Source organism: Nycticebus coucang, chromosome 11 (genome assembly GCF_027406575.1).
Source record: "Nycticebus coucang isolate mNycCou1 chromosome 11, mNycCou1.pri, whole genome shotgun sequence".
Lineage (NCBI taxonomy): Eukaryota > Metazoa > Chordata > Mammalia > Primates > Lorisidae > Nycticebus > Nycticebus coucang.
The window spans coordinates 94,080,358-94,101,528 of record NC_069790.1 but is presented as its reverse complement, the minus strand read 5'-3'; the positions used below and the strand labels follow the sequence as shown (position 1 = coordinate 94,101,528).

Genomic DNA, 21,171 nt, shown 5'->3' with positions numbered 1-21,171 from the left:
ACATGAAACCTCACAGAAACATGTCCTAGGTACATTTCCCCAGCTGGCCCTTGGGTGGCCTTTGCCTGTGTGTTAAAGGACCTGCCCCCTCATCTTTTTGCCTTACTCTGAGTTTGGAATGTTTCTCCTGATAGCTTTTAAAGTTAATCCAAAAATATAAAAATACACTTTGTATGATTTGCTGTTCCCCCTTTGCTTGTTTTAAAAAACCATTTTAAAACAGTTCCTCCCACCCAAAGAAAACCAAGGTATTTTATAGCTGGGTTGTTGTATGTTTTACCTGAGGATCCAAATGTCCTATTTTAGAATGCTGCTTCAAACTGTAGAGAAGTGTTAAAAGGATACTTAGGAAACTTTTTCAAGAAAATTAATTGTAATTTAGGTATTTAACCTCTCTGTGATAATATTAAATTTTAATATTTTTGTATGCAAATTTTTTAAAAAAGAAATATGTGAAGGTTATATGGGGGGAAAGAGAACAGGTGGTCTGAGGCCTGGGGATAGATCTGTGACATGGTGCCAGATGTTCCTTCCCACCCCATGAAGGAAATGCAGTAAGTGGGCTGGAGACCTGGTGCAGATCGACAAGAGCACCCTGGACTCATTCTAGTTGTAAAAGAGAGGAAGATTTCTCGGTTAAATTTTTTTTTTTTTTTTTTTGAGACAGGGTCTCAAGCTGTTACCCTGGGTAGAGTGCCGTGGCATCACAGATCACAGCAACCGCAAACGCTTGGTCTTAAGCGATTCTCTTGCCTCAGCCTCCTAAGTAGCTGGGACTACAGGCACCTGCCACAATGCCCGGGTATTTTTTGGTTGTAGTTGTCATTGTTGTTTGGCAGGCCTGGGCTGGATTCGAACCTGCAGGCTCCAGTGTATGTGGCTGATACCCTAGCCCCTGAGCTACAGGCACTGAGCCTCTTGGTTAAATTTTGAATGATACCAAGAGAAACCTCAGTACAGACAGTGATTTTCTAGAGCACCAGTCATTTGGAGGATGGCTTTCATCTCTGTGTGGGGATGGCCACATCTCACTGAGCTTCATGATATAAACCCATCTACCTATGCTTTTAAGAGAGGCAGGACTAAGTGCCAAGTTGGCAAAGATTAAAATAAGAGCCAAGAGTATGAGGCCCCAGAGTGCTTTTATCTGCTCTCTAGTGGTATATAAATTGATAGAATCTTCCCTTAGAACAATTTGTTAGTATATAAATATCAATATTTGGAATGTCCTTTTAATTGAAAGAAAGAACAGAAATATGATTGCAGAGAGAAAAGGGTTGAATGACAATGCTCATGTAGTTCAGCAAGAAAATAGAATCTTCCTAACTGATAGTTACTTTTTCATGTAACAACTTTTACACGTATATAAATTTACCTTTTCCTTTAAACTTAATTTTTCCCTAAACCTGCAGTAAAAAACTGAATTTAGGGTGATAAGAAACCTTGGCATGTTTGTGTGAGGTGAAAATTCACTAATTTTAGAATATGACCATATGACTTTTCAACATTAGTGAATTTTCACCTCACACAAAATTCAAAGATCTCTTTTGACCATAAATTCAGTTTTTACTAATGGTTTAGAAACATAATGCTTCTTTATAAAAAGCATACCTTTCCACCAAGCCACATCTGTAGTAAGAAAGAGAGATATTGTTAAAAAGTTTGTTTTCTAACTGGTGAAGCAAGTTATCAGGTCATCCTGAACTTTTTCTTTCCCTCTCCCTCCTTCTCCTCCTCCTCCTCCCTCTCTTCCCTTCTTTTCCCTTCTCTTTTCTCTTCTCTTCCCTTCCCTTCCCTTCCCTTCCCTTCGCTGCCCTTCCCTTCCCTTCCCTTCCCTATCAGGTCATCCTAAACTTTTTCTTTCCCTCTCCCTCCTTCTCCCCCTTCCTTTCCCTTCCCTTCCCTTCCCTTCCCTCGCCTCCCCTTCCCTTCCCTTCCCTTCCCTTCCCTTCCCTCCCCTCCCCTCGCCTCCCCTTCCCTTCCCTTCCCTTCCCTTCCCTTCCCTTCCCTATCAGGTCATCCTAAACTTTTTCTTTCCCTCTCCCTCCTTCTCCCCCTTCCTTTCCCTTCCCTTCCCTTCCCTTCCCTTCCCTTCCCGTCCCATCCCGTCCCTTCCCTTCCCTTCCCTTGCTTTCCCTTCCCTCCCCTTCCCTTCCCTTCCCTTCCCTTCCCTTCCCTTCCCTTGCTTTCCCGTCCCTTCCCTTGCTTTCCCTTCCCTTCCCTTCCCTTCCCTTCCCTTCCCTTGCTTTCCCTTCCCTTCCCTTGCTTTCCCTTCCCTCCCCTTCCCTTCCCTTGCTTTCCCGTCCCTTCCCTTCCCTTGCTTTCCCTTCCCTTCCCTCCCCTTCCCTTCCCTTCCCTTCCCTTCCCTTCCTTTCCCTCTCTTCCTCTCTTCCTTTCCTTTCTTTCTCTCTTTCTTTCCTTTTTCTCTTTCCCTCCCCCCCCCTTCTGCCGCTCTTTTTTAAGACAGAGTCTCACTCTGTTACCTGGGTTAGAGCATAGTGGCATCATTATAGCTCATGACAACCTCCAACTCCTGGGTTCAAATGATGCTCCTGCCTCTGCTTCCCGAGTAGCTGTGACTTCAATCATGAACCAGCACACCTAGATCATTTTTTTCTGTTTTAGTAAAGACCAGGTCTTGCTCTTCTTGCTCAGGCTGGCCTCGAATTCCTGAGCTCAAGCAGTCTTCCTGCCTTGGCTTCCCAGAGTGGTAGAATTATAGGCATAAGCCACCAAACCTGACCTAACATTTTCTTCTAGATAAGTTTCCCCAAGCATTTAAACCTGACAATGGCTTTTCCTAGATACTAGGATACTTTTATCTAGATACTAAAATATCTAACATGTATGTTTTCAGAGTTGGTTTTCCCTTAAGCAAATCCTATTTTGAAAGGTTAATTTGATAATATTTATTTTTCGTTTTCTACACAATGATCCTCAGTAAGATTGACAAGGTGCCTTTGGGTATAATCAAAATTGCCAAAGCTTGAGGATTTTAAAGCCTAGAAACTTAAGTAGGGTAGACGTATTGTACATGTATTGCAGTGTTATAATTTCTAAGACAGTGAAGTGTGGTGCATCATATAATCTCTCTGATGAAATATGACTTATGTAACACTGTTATTTTAAAAATTATTTTTAAGGAAAGAAAATTTCCGAAATTTATAGCAAAAGACATGGAGACTATGTATATAGAAGAGTTGCGGTCTTCAGTGAACCTGCTCATGGCCAATTTGGAAAGTCTTCCAGTTTCAAAAGGTGGCCCAGAATTTAAATTACAAAAATTAAAGCGTTCACAGAATTCTGCATTTCTGGACATGGGAGATGAGAGTGAGATTCAACTGTCAAAGTCTGACGTGGTGCTGTCCTTCACCTTAGAGGTAAGTGGCTTTGTCCCCCACTCTCCTCTGCCAACACAGATGAAGGAGCACAGTGATTCCCACTGACCTGTGTGGTAAATTCTACAACTTAAACAATAGTGTATTTCAGAAATGTTAAATTATTCTTCATTTGCTGGACTCTCTGGTTGTTGCATGTGCAAACATGCATATTTTTTAACCATGGAAGCAGTATTAAGATTAAGTAATAAAAGCATTGAGACAAGTCTGTTTTATGCAGCAAGGCCAGTAGAAGTTCACTGCTAAAATAAGCATCAAAACACACTTGGTCGGAATTGGGTTTAAACACGTAATTGAATTATTTAATTTGGGAACTTCTTTTAGGCTTTTAGTTAACCTTGCCTTTTTTTTTCTTTTTTTCTATTTAGTTCACCTGTGGGATCATCTTCTAGACTCATTATCAGGTGTAATGCACAGATAATAAGAAGTAGAGATTTCCTCCTCTCTAGGACTTCATTATAGGCACCATAAATATCTTCCTAATGTTTACAAGAACTTGTGTCCCGCATTTACAGTTGTGCTCCCTAAGACTTCAGAGTTTCATCCCTTTTGTACAAATCACTGGAAACCGAGGGCAGATGCTCTTAGTGCAGCTACCTCGATGTTTTTCATGATTATCCGTCTTCATCACTAATCTATGGACATGGGCTAATCTAGTCTGCCTGTGGGTGATACACCACAACAGTACACACAAGCACCCACGTGCATGAAACACAAGATAGAAGGTTATATTGTAATAATTGGGAGGATGAAGTTACTATTTGTCTTGAACAGCAGCTCTTCCTTCACGCATAGATTTTGTTGGATGAATAAATACTAACAATGTGAAACTTTAATTTGTTAGCTCTCTGAAAACATTACACTGAAGCTTACGGCTTCTTCCTTATATTGTTATATTCTTCCTTTGCTGGTTCCCAGGACTGCAGTTCACATTTTCCAACTGACAAAGTAAAGCATATACAGTCTTATGGGGAACAGTTTTAAATTTCTTTGTTGATACTTGTTTAGTTTGTGGCAGAAAAAAAAATATCTACTTCTGGTCTTTTTTCTCCATTTTATTGAATTCTAAGATAAATTTAAGCTCAAGGATAAGACAACTGCCTCTCCCTTTGTTATCTTCAGGCTAATAATTTCTTTGTAAGTTAACAGATGAAATTTACTGTCCAAGTAGAAATATGTGGCTTTCTTCTGACTCAAGATTTAATTCTGGGTTTATCTGATGACTTTGCCAGATAGTTTTGCTACCGGGTTTCTTCCTCAATCTCTCCTGCCTTGTTACATGTGGACTTTTCTCATCCTTCCTGCCTCAGATCACCTGCTGACTGAAATGCAGTGGGCCTACTTTTTACTAAGGCTTTGTACAAAAGAAAATCAGCCATTTAATTACTTTTTATAAAGAAGAGTTTGGCATTTAAATTCATTGATGGAAAAAATAATTTGTAGAGCAAATAATTTCTATGATGTACAAATCTATCATTATCTTTATATTTAAACATGCAGAAGTGAAACCAGTTCAGAACATTTTCTTTCCTTGGTTGTTCAAAACTCTTAATCAATTGTAAATAACTTATGAATTCTATTTTGTCTTTTAAAAATAAAATTAAGCGATGAGTCAATGTTTAAGTGGATCTATAAAGTGTTATTCTGTGCTCTATTGTCAGAATGTTAAAAAGGGCTATTCACTTGGCAATACAGTATAATGTTAGGAGGAGAAAATGAGCTAAAACTTCATTTGTAAGTCAGAGAAGCTTGCATGTGTATAAAAGTGTTTAATATACTCTGTTGTTATGTTGATTTAAGGCAGATATTTTTTCTACCATAATGTAATACAAATTTGTTCTCATGTGCCCAGTATTTTAAGTAGTAGTAATGTCAAGCAACAAAATGAAATGTTAAGCGAGGACTGTCCAGAGCTTGTCTGTCGGACCCTGGAGAGAATAGACTTCTCTGCCACAAGGCCTCTGACATCAGCCAAGCTGAGATGAATGATTATCCCTACCCCATTAAGCAAGCCTTGCTCCTCAGACCTCAGATTTCAGCCTGAGAAAACTCTGAAAGGAAAGCAGTTAATCTGATTTTAAGCTTTCATATTTCATTAGTTAGGCTTAGAATTGGCCCAGTGGAGTATTTTTTTTTTTTTTTGACGCAGAATCTCACTCTGTCACTCAGGCTAGAGTGTTCTAGAGTGCCATGACATCAGCCTCGCTCACATCAACCTCAAATTCTTGGTTCAAGCAATCCTCCTGATTTGGCCTCCTGAGTGGCTGGGACTACAAGTGCCTGTTTAATGTCCAGCTCATTTTTTCTATTTTTAGAAGAGACAGGGTCTTTCTATTGCTCAGACTGGTCTCAAACTTCTGAACTCAAGGGATCTTCCCACCTCGGCCTCCCAGAGTGCTAGGATTGCAGGCCCGAGCCAATGTGCCTATCTTTAGTGGAGGAATCTTTTCTAAGAACTGTATACTGAATCTAAAGAATAAAATACAGATTTGAAAACTCTACTCAAATGTCACCTTCTTTTTGAAATTGCTCTCACTTCTTCCTTCTCATACCTTATCTTCTTCCCTTATCAAGCTCAATTTTTGCCAAAACATTTATCACCTAACATAGGAAATGGGACAATTAAGTTTACATACTCATCCTAGAAAAAGTGCTATGTATCTCACTGCTGAGTATCAATATGGTCACTGTCAAGGTGCTCACTCCCCTTGAGCATCTGGCGAGATAAGTAAACCCTCAATACACTAAGCCATTCAATGATGTGTAGTATTAATTTTCAAGTGAGCCTAAATAAACAAATGTTCATCTGTGAAGTGAAAAGTCTGTGTTGTATGGGGAATGGTGTGAGTGGCATGAATATAGTTGACTTTTCACACTGAGTTTTTTCACTGCTGTTAGGCTGGCAGCAGACCTCATGACCTCCCTGTATGGGGTGGACATAAAGTTCATGTGCAATTTAAATAGTTATAGGTGTGTGTGTGTGTGTGTGTGTATATTTCAATTGCATACGAACTTTATGGCCACCCTGTATGAGTCCCAATTTCCATTTCACTATACTGTGTAGATTTATTTCCCACAAAAGTGTCATCTAACTCTGATCAGTTGGTCACTGTGTCACTCAGAAGCACATTATCTAGTTTTCATATTGTGCCTATGTTTTCTGCTCCTCTTCTCCCTCCTCCTCTTCCCTCCTCTTCCATCTTCTTCTGTCTCCTCATTTTTTTTTCTTTTTTTGCATCTAAGACGACTTTGTCTATTTATACTTGAGACATCAACCACAGAGATAGATACAGGGGAAAGAAAGGATGAAACACAGTTCTAGATTCTATAGGTCCATTAGCAAGTTTTGCTGGGAACCCAAACACTTATTGAAAAGAAGGGTAATTGATGATTCGTGGAATTCTTGGCTATCTTTATGACTAATGATTGAGACTAGAGATGTTTTGTTTTCTTTTTGGAAATCAGGTCTCTAGAATTGGGCTGTTGTTTTATTAATATGTATACGTTCATCACAGACATTCTATCTTTTGCAAGTGGCAATTCTGCAGGATAAAATATTCCTGACATAGTTGGGGGTATTGTTGTGAAAGCAGAGTGCTGTTTCACAAGTCCTGTGTTCTAGGAGGTCCTGTCTATAGTAGCGTGTGGTAGAAGTGACAAAAATGACATCAGGCGGAGGCTTCTTTTCTTGTCTTTTCACTCTGGCTATTTAAACGGACAGCAGAAAGAGATGCGGCGTAAACAGTAATATTCCTGGGATATGAACCCATGCTGTTAGGATCCCTGCACTTATTCTGGGACGCAAAATTCTGTTGTTTCGTATCTTTTAAGTGATCATCAGCAATTTCTATTATTGAACTAAGTTATTAGAGTTGTGGTGGTGAGTCCCAATGTGGTTGACTTTCAGTTGATATGGTTGCATACTTCTTTTGTTTCAGCTTCCTGTTACTTTTATTTGTGTAAAGATCTAACAAATTCCAATATTAACAACAATAAATTTGAGTCATTATAAATGCACAACTTTTTTGCTTATTTTCCTTAATCAAGATTTGGTACCTCACCCCAATTTCCCTGAGTATTAAAGCAACCGTGAAAGGTGTTACCATTTTTTTTTTTTTTTTTTTTAGTTTTTGTAGTTTTTGGCCGGGGCTGGGTTTAAACTCGCCCCCTCCGGCATATGGGTCTGGCACCCTACTCCTTTGAGCCACAGGTGCCGCCTGAAAGGTGTTACTTTTATTTGTCTATTCTCTAGTAATTCTCTTAGTCTATTTTCAGCTAAAACTTTATTTTTATTTGTATGTTGGTATGCATTTCAGTACAACAAAATGGCAAAAGCCTTGGTTGAGAAAGGAAAGTTGCTATGAGTTTGATCTTTTATCACTAAGTAACTAAGAAATTAGTTTTCCATATTTTTTATGAAAAGAAACAAACAAAAACCAGATATATGTACTGTACTTACAAACATAACCATTCTCTCACAGAGTTGAAAGAAAGAACAAAATTTTTCTAATGGTTTGGTCTTTGAGACCTTTTGGATCAAGATTCATATCACAACTCTATGAAAAGTATAATGATTCTAGCAAGGTATTAAATAATCAATAAATGATACAGATATTATTTGTGGCAGATATTTTGATAGCTATGGAGCAAGAATGACACTATTCTTGCTTTTAAAAATTCAAAGTAATATCATTAAAGAAATTACGGAACATACGGGTGGTCATAAAGTTCATGTGCAACTTGAAATTTAAAATAGATTATTTAAAATTTATGGTCACCCTATATATAAGTCATTTGAATACATTTTGTAAATGTGAATTTATGAAAGTTGATACAAGTTTTGGTTGGAAGAAACTATAACAAATAACGTCCATATTTTATACATTCAATGAGAATGATAAGTGACAGTATTTTAAGCGTGGAAGCCTTTTTAATAAACATTAAAATGATACTTAAGGGATGGGGGTGCCCTCACTTAAGGGGCGTAAGTTAAGGTGTATCGCACACCTCTCGGAGGCGGGACACAATTGTAAGAGGGACTTAACCTAACAAATGCAAACAGTATAACCTAATTCTTTGTAACTTCAATTAACCTGAAACAAAAAAAGTAAAAAAATCATGCATTTTAAGAAATTTTTTAAAAATGAGAATGAAACAAACAAGCAACCAAAAAATACATATATTTTTATCTACATGTTATGAAAATATACATATGTTTTCCTCTCTCCCAGGATTTATAAACACATAAAACAATTTCAGTTTTTTAATCTTTTTCTACATTAAATTATGACATTTATTTAATAGATACAATTTTTTTCTTACCAAGTTAATATTAAGATGTTCAGTGACAAATTATAGCTCACATATTATTTTGATAGTAAGACATGGTGACCAGAAAGAAAAAAATTTTATAAATAGTAATAGTTATCTAAAATAAGTGATCATAAAAAATCTCTGATATCGCATATTGATACAGTGAACTGGTATGAGGATGACAGTATCTACCAGTAACAAATATTGTATCACTTTATACAGAACACAATATGTACTGCTGTTGTTGTTTTCCCTGAATTTTCATTTATGATTCTCCCTTTCTTCATATAGACTTGCCTTTATTTGCTAAGGAACTGAGTTTAAATTCATTAAATTTACAAAGGCTTTTATTTATGCCTTTAACCTTACTTTTATTTAATAGCTGGCAGGAGATATTTCTTCAGCTACCAGACTTCCTCAAAATATTATGTACCATTATAAAAAAGATAAAATGCCAGTGAGGTTAACAGATAACAAAACTATTTTCTTCCAGTTTTATTAAATTAATCTTCCTCATTTCAGTTCGTGCCTTGATTTCTGTTTGCTGCCAAATGCTGTCACCTTGACTTATTATTTTTAAATCATTTTATCTTTAGATTGTCATCATGGAAGTTCAAGGTTTGAAGTCAGTTGCTCCCAATCGAATTGTTTACTGTACGATGGAAGTGGAAGGAGGAGAAAAACTGCAGACAGACCAGGCTGAAGCCTCAAGGCCACAGTAAGCTAGTTGAAAAAATAAAAACAGACTTTGTTTTTATTTTCCCAAGGAAATGTGCTGTATTTATTTTTGGTATTATATGGTATTACACTCTGAAACTGCTTTTTGGCCAGCTCTGTCTCAGTTGTGTTAGAATCAGGGTGCACCTTTCTGGATAATGATGTGATCATTAGAACTGTGACAAATTCCCTGTGTGGTGCAAACAGAAAATGCAACATGCAAATAAGAGACGAATCATCAGGCAATGAAACGATTGTAAATCATTTCTAAGGAAAGTATGTTTGATCATAATGTCTCCCTTAAAAGGTAGCACATGATCCTATCTCAGTTATGAGAATTATGAAACCTCTGTCGAGATCCTGGCCAGGCCCTGGTTGGGCACTGAGGATGGACAATAAAACAAAGAACTTTAATTTTCTTTAGAACAGATGGGCCTGTTGATGGGGTTGAGAAGAAGCACGTCAGACCTTCTCACCCCACCTAACAGAGCCCTACAGGTCTGCCTCTGACCAGTTTCTCATTCATTACTTTGGAGACCTCATCTGTTCTCTCGCTTCCCCTAATCTGCCACTATCTATCTACTGGCCTTCACATGGTCCCTCAAAACACATACGAACCTTTTCTCATTGCTGAATTTCCTTTCCTCTGACTGCAGTCATCTTCCCTCTGTGCTTGTATACCTGGTTCCTTGGCATTGAGAGAATTTCAACTTCAACATCAATTCCTGAGAATAACACTTCTCTTTAGATAACCCAGTGGAAAACAGATATTTTTCTGGTTCATAATTTTTAATTTTTTTTTTTTTATTGGTGGGGATTCATTCAGGGTACAAAGAACCAGGTTACATTGATTGCATTTGTTAGGTTAAGTCCCTCTTATAATTGTGTCCCACCCTCAAAAGGCGTGTCACAGATCATGACTCACCCCCCACCACCTCCTTCCTCCTTTCTTCTCTCTGCTCTTCCTTTCCCCCACCCCCTCCCTTTTTCCCTCCCTCTGCTCTCCCCTTCCCCCACCTCCCTCCATGTACTAGGTCATCAACTGTCTTCATATGAGAATTGAGTACATAGGATTCTTGCTTCTCCATTCTTGTGATGCTTTACTAAGAATAATGTCTTCCACTTCCATCCAGGTTAATACAAAAGATGTAAAGTCTCCATCATTTTTTAATGGCTGAATAGTTTTCCATGGTATACAAATACCACAGCTTGTTGATCCATTTCTGGGTTGGTGGGCATTTAGGCTGTTTCCACATTTTGGAGATTGTAAGTTGAGCTGTGATAAATAATCTAATGCAAGTATCCTTATGATAAAAGGATTTTTTTTTCCTTCTGGGTAGATGCCCAGTAATGGGATTGCAGGATCAAATAGGAGGTCTAGCTTGAGTTCTTTGAGGGTTCTCCATACTTCCTTCCAAAAAGGTTGCTATGGTTAGTTATAGTCCCACCAGCGGTATACAAGTATTCCCTTCTCTCCATATCCACACCAGCATCTGCAGTTTTGAGATTTTGTGATGAGGGACATTCTTGCTGGGGTTAGATGATATCTCAAGGTGATCTTGATTTGGATTTCTCTAATAATTAGGGACGATGAGCATTTTTTCATATGTTTGTTAGCCATTCATCTGTCTTCTTTAGAGAAGGTTCTATTCATCTCTCTTGCCCATTGATGTATGAAATTGTTGGCTTTTTTCATGTTGACTAATTTGAAGTCTCTACAGATGCTAGTTGTCAAGTTTTGGTATGATTCAAAAAATGCAAATATCCTTTCCCATTGTGTAGGTTGTTTATTTGCTTTGGTTGTTGTCTCCTTAGCTGTACAGAAGCTTCTCAGTTTAATTAAGTTCCATTTGTTTACTTTTCTTGTTGTTCCAATTGCCATGGAAATCTTCTTCACAAAGTCTTTCCCCAGGCCGATATCTTTAAGTATTTTTCCTATACTTTCTTTGAGGACTTTTATCATTTTATGCCTTAAATTTAGGTCTTTTTACCCATCTGAATCAATTTTTGTGAGTGGAGAAATGTGCAGGTCTAGTTTCAGTCTTTTACATGTGGATAGCCAGTTCTCCCAGCCCCATTTATTGAATAGGGATTCTTTCCCCCAGTGTAGGTTCTTGTTTAGTTTATCAAAGATTAGGTGGCTGTAAGATGTTAGTTTCATTTCCTGGTTTTCTATTTGATTCCAAATGTCTATGTCTCTATTTTTGTGCCAGTACCATGCTGTTTTGACCTCTATGGTCTTGTAGTACGGCCTAAGGTCTAGTATACTGATGCGCCCAGCTTTGTTTTTATTACTAAGAACTGTCTTAGCTATAAAAGAGGAAATTATTAACTTCCTTGAGCATAACAACAATGAAGACAAAAGCTACCAAAACCTGTGGGATACTGCAAAAGCTGTCCTGAGAGGAAAATTTATCACTTTAGATGCCTACATCTGAAAAACAGAGAACACATCAACAAACACACTGACCATCTTATAGAATTGGAAAAAGAAGACCAATCTAAGACTAAACCCAGCAGTAGAAAAGAAATATCAAAAATTAAGTCAGAGATTAATGAAATTGAAAACAAAAGAATCATTCAGAAAATTAATAAAGCAAGGAGTTGATATTTTGAAAAAATAAATGAAATAGATAAACCTTTGGCCAGACTGACTAGAAATAGAAAAATAAAATCTCTAGTAACTTCAATCAGAAATGATAAAGGGGAAATAAAACAGATGCCATAGAGATACAAGAGATTATCTCTGAATATTACAAGGCACTCTATCCCCAGAAATTTGACAATGTTAAAGAAATGGATTTATGTTTAGAATGACACCCTCTCCCTAGACTTAGCCAGGAAGAAATATATCTCCTGAACAGAGCAATTTCAAGCACTGAGATCAAAGAAACAATGAAAAATCTCCCAACAAAAAAAATGCCCTGGTCTGGATGGCTTCATACCAGAATTCTATTAAACCTTCAAAGACGAGCTTATTCCCATACTACAAAAATTGTTCCAAAAAATTGAGGAGGAAGTAATCTTCCCTAACAAGTTCTATGAAGCAAACATCACCCTGATTCCAAAACCAGGAAAAGACCCAACTAAAAGGAAAACTTCAGACCAATTTCACTAATGAATATAGATGCAAAAATTCTCAACAAAATCCCAGCCAGTAGATTACAGCTTATCATCAAAAAAGTCATACGTCCTGATCAAGTAAGCTTCATCCCAGAGATGCAAGACTGGTTTAACATACACAAGTCCATAAACGTTATTCACAATATTAACATGAGCAAAAACAAAGACCATAAGATCCTCTCAATAGATGCAGAAAAAGCATTCGATAATATCCAGCATCCTTTTCTAATTAAAACACTGAAGAGTATAGGCATAGGTGGCACATTTCATAAACTGATCAAAGCTATCTATGACAAACCCACAGCTAATATTTTACTGAATGGAGTAAAACTGTCTGGTTTCCTCTTAGAACTGGAGCCAAAGTTGTCCTTTATCGCTACTACTATTCAACATAGTGCTGGAAGTTCTAGCCAGTGTAATCAGGCAAGAGAAGGAAATAAAGGGCATCCAAATGGGAGCAGAGGAGGTCAAACTCTGCCTCTTTGCTGACGACATGATCTTATACTTACAGAACCCCAAAGACTCAACCACAAGACTCCTGGAAGTCATCAAACAATACAGTAATGTCTCCGGATATAAAATCATGTCCACAAGTCAGTAGCCTTTGTATACACCAATAACAGTTAAGATGAGAAGCTAATTAAGGACACAACTCCCTTCACCGTAGTTTCAAAGAAAATGAATATACTTAGGAATATACTTAACAAAGGAGGTGAAGGACCTCTATAAAGAAAATTATGAACCCCCAAGAAAAGAAATAGCAGAGGATATTAACAAATGGAAGAACATACCATCCCCATGGCTAGGAAGAATCAACTTTGTTAAAATGTCTATACTTTCCAAAGCAATCTGCTGATTCAAAGCCATCTGTATTAAAATACCAACATTGTACTTTCAAGACTTGGAAAAAATAATTCTTCCTTTTGTATGGAACCAGAAAAAAACACTTATAGCTAAGGCAGTTCTTAGCAATAAAAACAAAGCTGGGGGCATCAGTATAACGGATTTTAGGGTATACTACAATGCCATAGTGATCAAAACAGCATGGTACTGGCACAAAAATAGAGACATAGACATTTGGAATTGAATAGAAAACAAGGAAATGAAACTAACATCTTACCACCTAGATCAGCCACCTAATCTTTGATAAACCAAACAAGAACCTACACTGGGGGAAAGACTCCCTATTCGATAAATGGTGCTGGGAGAACTGGCTATCCACATGTAAAAGACTGAAACTAGACCTGCACCTCTCTCCACTCACAAAAATTCATTCAAGATGCATACCTTTTAATTTTTTGACGGATGTGTTTCCCATCTATTCATTTTGAATTATATTCCTCTTGAGGAAAGGGTAAACAAACCTTATCCTGTTTAGTCTTATATCTTAAGACCTAGTTGGTACTTGGTCAGAATTTATTAAGTCAGTTGATTTAACTTATTTTTATGACTTAGTCACAGTAAATATTTTAGGGTAACATATTAGTACATTCCAAGAATTGTGCAACCATCACCACTATCAATTTTAGAACATATCCATCACCTCATAAAGAAACTCTGATCCCTTTAGCTTTCAACTCCCAATCTCTCCAGCCCTCAGCAGCCCCTAATGTACTTGCTGTCTCTATGGACTTGTCTATTATGGATGTTTCATATAAGTAGAATTATATGCAGTCATATGTTGCTTAACAACGGGGATACAACTTGAGAAAAGTGTTAGGTGATTTTGTTGAACATCCTAGAGTGGACTCACATCAACCTCACATCAACCTAGATGCTGTCTTTATTTTCTTTTTCATATGGGAAAATAAATGTCCCAATATTCCATTATTGGCTATCAGTCATTTCCCCTACTTGATCTGCAATACCACTATTGAGTGCCATATATCAGGTTTTTAATATATATTCCATTATATTTTATGGGACCACCAATGTATACACAGTCTGTTGTTGACCGAAGTGTCATTATCCAGTGAATGTCTGTGGTATGTGCCCTTCTGCGACTGATTTCTCTCAGTGCTGTTTTCAAGATTCATTCATCTTGTAGCATGTATCAGGACTTTATTTATATAACTGGATAATATTCCATTATATGTATATACCACATGCATGCATGTTGAACGTATATACCATATGGTGTTCAGATATGTGTGTATATATATATAGTTTATTCCTTCACCTGGCTTAATGGAAATATTAATATTAACATTAATAATATTCCATTATATGTATATACCACATGCAGGCATGTTATAGGTACATGCCACATGGCATTCACATATATACATATATAGTTTATTCCTTCACCTGGCTTAATGGAAACTTGGATTGTTTCCACCTTCTGGCTGTTAGGAAAAACGGTACAACAAACACTAGTGTACAATCTGTCCGAGTCCTTGTTTCAGTTGTTTTGGGTATGTACCTGAAAGTGGAATTGCTGGGACATATGGTAATTCTATGTTTAGCTTTTTGAAGAGCCTCCAAACTGCTTTGCACTGTTGCTGCACCATTTACATTCCCACCAGCAATATATAAGAGTTCCAGTTTCTCCACATTTTCACCAATACTTGTTATTTTTCATTGTGTGACTACGTATATGTTTTATAGCTTTCTTAGCAGGTATGATGTGGGATCTCACTGTGGTTTTGATCTGCATTTCCCTTATGAATAAAGATGTTGAGCATCTTTCCATGTGCTGTATGAGCTCTGAAAATCTTCTTAAGAGGAGTATCTTTTGATGTCCTTTGTGCATTTCTTAATCGAGCTATTTGTTTTGTGCTTGTTTGGTTATAGGAGTCCAGTTGTAAGTTGCAAGTGTTATTGATTTTAGGCCCTTATCAAATGTATGATTCTAAGTATGTTCTCTCTCATTCTGTGGGTTTTTTTTCACTTTCTTGAATTGTCTTTTGCAGCACAAAATTTTGATGAAGGCCAATTTAGTTTTTCCTTGTTGGTTGTGATTTTGGTGTCATATCTAAGACTGTATTGTGAGCTCTGAGGTCACAAAGATTCGTTCCTATGTTTTCTACTAAGACTTTAATAGTTTTAACTCTCACATTTAGATCTAGGATCTATTCTAAGTTGACTTTTGTGTGTGGTTTTAACATGAAGGCCGGACTTCCTTCTTTTTTTTTTTGCAGTTTTTGGCCGGAGTCAGGTTTGAACCCGCCACCTCTGTCTTATGGGACCAGCACCCTACTCCTTTGAGCCACAGGTGCCATCCCTGACTTCCTTCTTTTGCATGTGACCATCTAGTTGTCTCAGCACCATTTGTTGAAGAAGCTATTCTTTCCCCATTAAAAGTTCTTCACATCCTTTTTGAAAATCAATTAACCATAGGTGTGTGATTCTCTTTATTTTTTTACATGAACCTGTATATCTCTCTTTATGCCTGTCCGACATTGTCTTGCTTTCTATTACTCTGTAGCGGGTTTAGAAATGAAGAGTGCATGTCCTCAATGTATTTTTCCCAAGGTTGTTTTGGCTACTCTTAATTTCCATAAGAATTTTAGGATCAGCTTATCAATTTCTTCAAGGAATTGAAAGATCTTCATCTGAGATTCTCATAGGGATTATGTTGAGTCTATAGGTCAATTTGGAGAATATTGCCCCCTTAATATTAAGTCTTCCAATTGATGGACATGGAATGTCATTCCATTATTTAGATCTTTTATTTCTTTCAACAATGTCTGGTAGCTTTCAAATTATAAGTTTTGTACATCTTTTATTACATAAGTATTTTATTGTTTGTGATGTTATCGTTCCTTAATTTCATTTTTGGATCATTCCTTTCATTTATACAGAAAATAGAATTGAATTTTGTGTATTGATTTTATGTTTCAACTTTGTGGAATTTGCTTATTAAATCTAACATTTTTAGTGGATTTTGTAGGCTTTTCTATGTACAAGAACATGTTATCTGTAAACAGTGATAGTTTAACTTCTTTGTGTCCTATCTAAATGCCTGTTATTTCACTTTTTTTTTTTTTTAACTAATTTCCCTCCAGTGCAATGTTCAATAGAAGTGTCAAGGAGAAACACGTAATGCTGTTCTTGATCATAGGGGGAAAGCATATAACCTGTTATAGCAAGGTATGGTTTTAGTCGTGGGTTTTTCATAGAAGCTTTTATCAGTTTGAAGAAATTCCTTTCTTTTCCTAGTTTGTTGAGTGTCTTTATAATTAAAGGGTGCTGGATATTCAGAAATGTTTTTCTGAATCTATTGAGATGGTACAATGTATTATGTTATTTGATTTTCAGGTGTTAAACAATCCTGGCATTCCTTGAATAATTTCTACATGGTCTTAATATAGAATAATTTTCATTTGTTACTGGATTTGGTTTTCTAGTATTTTGTTAGGGATTTTTGTCTTTCTATCCTTAAGAGATACTGTCCTTGTAATATCCATATGTAATGTCTCTGTCTGATTTTGAAATTAGAGTAACAGTGACCTTGTAAATGACATTGCAAATGGTCCCTTCTCTTCCATTTTTTGGATGAGTATGGAAAAAATGTATGTATTGTTCTTTATTTAGTAGACTTCACCAGGGAAGCCATTGGGAGCTGAGCTTGTCTTTGGGAGCATTTCTTTGATTACTAATTTGATCTTTTTGCTTATTATAAATATATTCACATTGTCTTTCTTCTTGAATCAGTTCCAGTATTTTGTGTTTTTCCGGGAATTTTTCAATTTATCTGAATTATTTAATTTATTGTCAGACAGTTATTTATAGTATCTGCAAGCTTTTTTATTTCTATAAGTAATAATGTTCTCTCTTTCATTTCTGATTCTAGCAATTTGACTGTCCTCTCCTTTTTCTTAGCTCATATGCTAACCTTTACCTTGCTAAGCTTTTCCTTAGCCAGGTAAAAGTCTGTCTATATTTTTAAAATATATAAACAACAACAGCAGCAGCTTTTGGTTTCTTGTACTCCTCCTCTTATTTTTCTATTCCCTATTTCATTAATGTCCACCCTGCATTATTTATTTCCTTCTTTTCCTTTGTTTTTCTATTTACAGTATGTTAAGATGAAAAGATTTGAAATCTGTCTTATTTCTTGATATAGGCAACTGCAGTATACATTTCACTCTTAAGCATTGATTTAGTTGCATCTGTTGAGTATTGATTTTGTCTGTCTTCATTTTCATGCATTGAGGTGCCTTTGACCAGCAAAATACTCTATGCTATTTGTATAGTAAATAGAGTCAATAGAAAAAGTTGAGGGCTTGGAGAAAATTGAGCCCTTGTTACTCCTGAAACCCATCGGCAGCACACCAGTGGGCGCCCTCTCAACGTTGGGGGATGCTCTTTTATGGCACTTAGTTTGTTTAACCTACCTTACTAGTCCACGAAAGCTTGAGGGAGTACAGCTGCTCTTAGAATCTCAGTATCATGTGGGTTTTTTTTTTTTTTAGCATCTTTTCTGTTTTATTTAAGTATAACATATATATCATAAAATCCATCTAGGGCAAGTTAGATGATTTTTAGTAATCATCATTGTATGCAACTCTCATCACAATTCAGCTTTAAAACACATCACTGAAAAGTTCTGTCTTGGCCATTTGCAGGCCACTCCCATTTTTAAAAAACCACTCATCTGTTTTCAAGGTCTACAGTTTTCCTTTTCCTGGATATTTTCTATAAATGGAATCATGCAATATGTAGTCTTTGTATGTGGATTTTTGCACTTAGCATAATTTTTATGAAATCTTTAATTAATACTTAAATATTTGGTTAATGAAATGCCTTAACTTCTTTCTGAATAGTTACGTTAACACTTTTTCACAAGTAGTAAAAGTTCACATAGGATATTGTTCATTTAATTTCTAACATACTCATAATATTCTCAAAAAAGATTCTGATTGGGTGGCGCCTGTGGCTCAAGGAGTAGGGTGCCAGTCCCATATGCCAGAGGTGGCGGGTTCAAACCCAGCCCTGGCCAAAAACCACAAAAAAAAAAAAAAAAAAAGATTCTGATTATAGGGAACATATAAGTGAACAATTTAAACAAATTAAAATACTTAGAAATCAGACAAAAAATATTATAATAAACCTCCAGTGCTTTTATTATTATTCTATTATTCTCTACAAGGAAATTTGGCTAAAATAGCCTTACTGGGTTTCTGTGTGAACACAGAGTTAACTTTTAAAATGAATTAAAAGATTTGTATTTATCACGGTTTCCCAGGGCAGATTATGTTAAAAATGTATCTCACCGATGCTGACCGACTGTGGCTTTTCAGCAGTATCATTACTTTCATCCTGCACTCATCTTGCACAACAGGAAAGAGCTTCGTGTCCTCCATCATCACAGAGAACTACGCCTCAGACACGTTTTCTAAATTTTATTGCTTCAATAGTTTGCGCTTTGTTGGAGATCAGTTCATCCTTCTATCTGATGCCAATTAAAGTGCCGTGTTTAGTCCATATTTTCAATAAACTTAATCAAGATTTTTAGCCATTGCCTATTTCATTCCTGTAGTTCAGATTTCCTGCCAGTAACTAGGTGGAAACAGCATGTGAAATTGGTACATAACTCAGAATACAGGATCTGGGGTCTCATGAAAGTGGTGTTGATGGGCACGTTTGATTTACAGAGTAGCAGTGAGGCACTCTGATTTGTGAAAGTTTTGTTCTTAATTTTTATTTTTTCAAATGGGTAAGGGAATGTGGGGAAAGGATATTTTTCAATTACAGAGAAAACACTATTATTTATAGTTTTTTAAGTCATTGTCTCATAGTCTCTTGTGAACCAGAAAAGGTTTTGTTCTCTATGCATGAGGTACAGAACAATCATTGCTGTGCTTTTAGAGCATTTGATCATAAGCAGACATTTCACTTATTTCAGTTTTAGTCTATACCCTTAATGGTACCACCAAAAAAGAAGTGGAGGGATCGTAAGGGATATGAACAGCTGTGTGTGAGGGGAAACAATTTGTTCTGGTCCTGTACAAGTCATAAGTTTCCTAATATGTACTGATCGTTTATACCCTACAAGTGGTGAGCATCCTTTGAGTGCCTATACAAACATACCTTACAGAGGGGACTGGGGAAATAAAATCAAGGAAAGTAATTATTAAATACACAGAGGGAAGAACATATAGCATGAGATCCAACCTCTAATAAATTTTTAAGTGTGTGATACAGTACTACTATAAAATAAAAGTGTCCTGATAATCAGAATAGTGAATTAAGTATTGGTTACATTTTTAAAAACACCAGAAAACAGCTTTGTTTTTGTCATGCCCTCTGACTCTCTTTATCCCATTATGGTGTTTTATGAAAAGCCTTTGTAGACTAATGGATCTTGCCTCCCCACACTCCCGAATGTAATAAAATAAAAAGGCAAAAAGCAATAAGAAAAACTGATGAGTTGTGCACCATTAGGTAAGTATATTTATGGATATTATGGTAGAACACTCTCTTACTTCATGAAAATGATAGGAAATACAGTCTTTAGTATTCGTTTCTGGAAACTTAAATTCTTAAGCATAATTGTGATACACTGTCAGTCTATTGGAAAGAATATTACAGCTACAAATGGAAAGCTTATCTGGATGACCAGGTACTGTGACAGTGTTTAAAAGAGATTAAATACAGACCGCATACACACCAGGAGAACCTAACCACACTTTTAAAAAGTATGTTAGTTTCTATTTTAATTTAAAATGTCAGAATTATTTTTGAAGTATAATTCATTAATCAGCTTTTCTTATAGAGATGAAATATGCTACATTTGTTATATGATCTATTAAAAAGTGCCTGTTTTCATGAATCAATGAGAAAACATTCAAACTGCAATAGTTTTGCCTCTTCTCATTTCCATCTTTAAAACTGTGCAGATTGTTTCCTCTTATATAAATAAATTCACTAGAAGTAACATTTTTTAAGACTAATACTGCTGGAGTAGAACAAAATGAAACCTGAAGAGCAACCATTGGCCAAATACCAAGATCACATTCACTGAGGATTTATTTGCAAGTAAAGGATGCTCATCTGGGGGTCCTCATGATTGTAGCCTCTGAAGTCATGAGCAAATGTGCTGGACTTAGGTTCCAGATGCTGCCTGAAGAGCATGCATGAGCTCCAGTGAAAAACAGCAGGAAATGTGAGAGAAAGTTTATGTAATTATGATTATTAACGTTTCTGTGGTAGATTTACAGCTTGTGAAAACCTCCCTATGTATTCCATGACTTTTTCTTCAGAGCAACTTTTTGTAGATGTTACTTTTATCTCATTTATTAAATTTATTTTATTTTTTATCTCATTTATCAATTTTATTTTATTTTTTCATTAAATCATAGCTGTGTAATCAAATGAGATAAAAGTAACATCTACAAAAAGTTGGCAAAGTTTAACTGGCAATTCTCATCCCAGTACGATCTGCAGACCCTCTAGGATCAAGATTCTCTCTTTCTCTTCCTTCCTCCTTCCCCTTCTCTCTCTCTTTCTCTTTTTTTCTCTCTCATATCGTAAAGATGTCATAATAGGTATTATACCTTTTCTCATCCCTTTCGGGCATTAAAGACCATGTTCAAGTATTAACATTCTGAGACCAGCTTAAATAAAAACGTATCCAGTTCACGGCTTGTTCCTTTCCTTCCAGCCCACTCATTTC

At 36.4% G+C, this 21,171-nt stretch overlaps 1 protein-coding gene across 9 annotated transcripts in view; it reads left to right on the top strand.

Moving 5' to 3' along the window:
- Positions 1-21,171, top strand: part of CADPS2 (calcium dependent secretion activator 2) — a 504,393-nt gene that overhangs the window by 196,136 nt on the left and 287,086 nt on the right. For all 9 annotated transcript variants that reach the window (XM_053609275.1, XM_053609274.1, XM_053609271.1 and 6 more), the window contains exons 5-6: positions 3,144-3,380; positions 9,308-9,429. In XM_053609275.1, the coding sequence (XP_053465250.1) occupies positions 3,144-3,380; positions 9,308-9,429 (359 nt within the window). The remainder of the gene's footprint in view (positions 1-3,143; positions 3,381-9,307; positions 9,430-21,171) is intronic.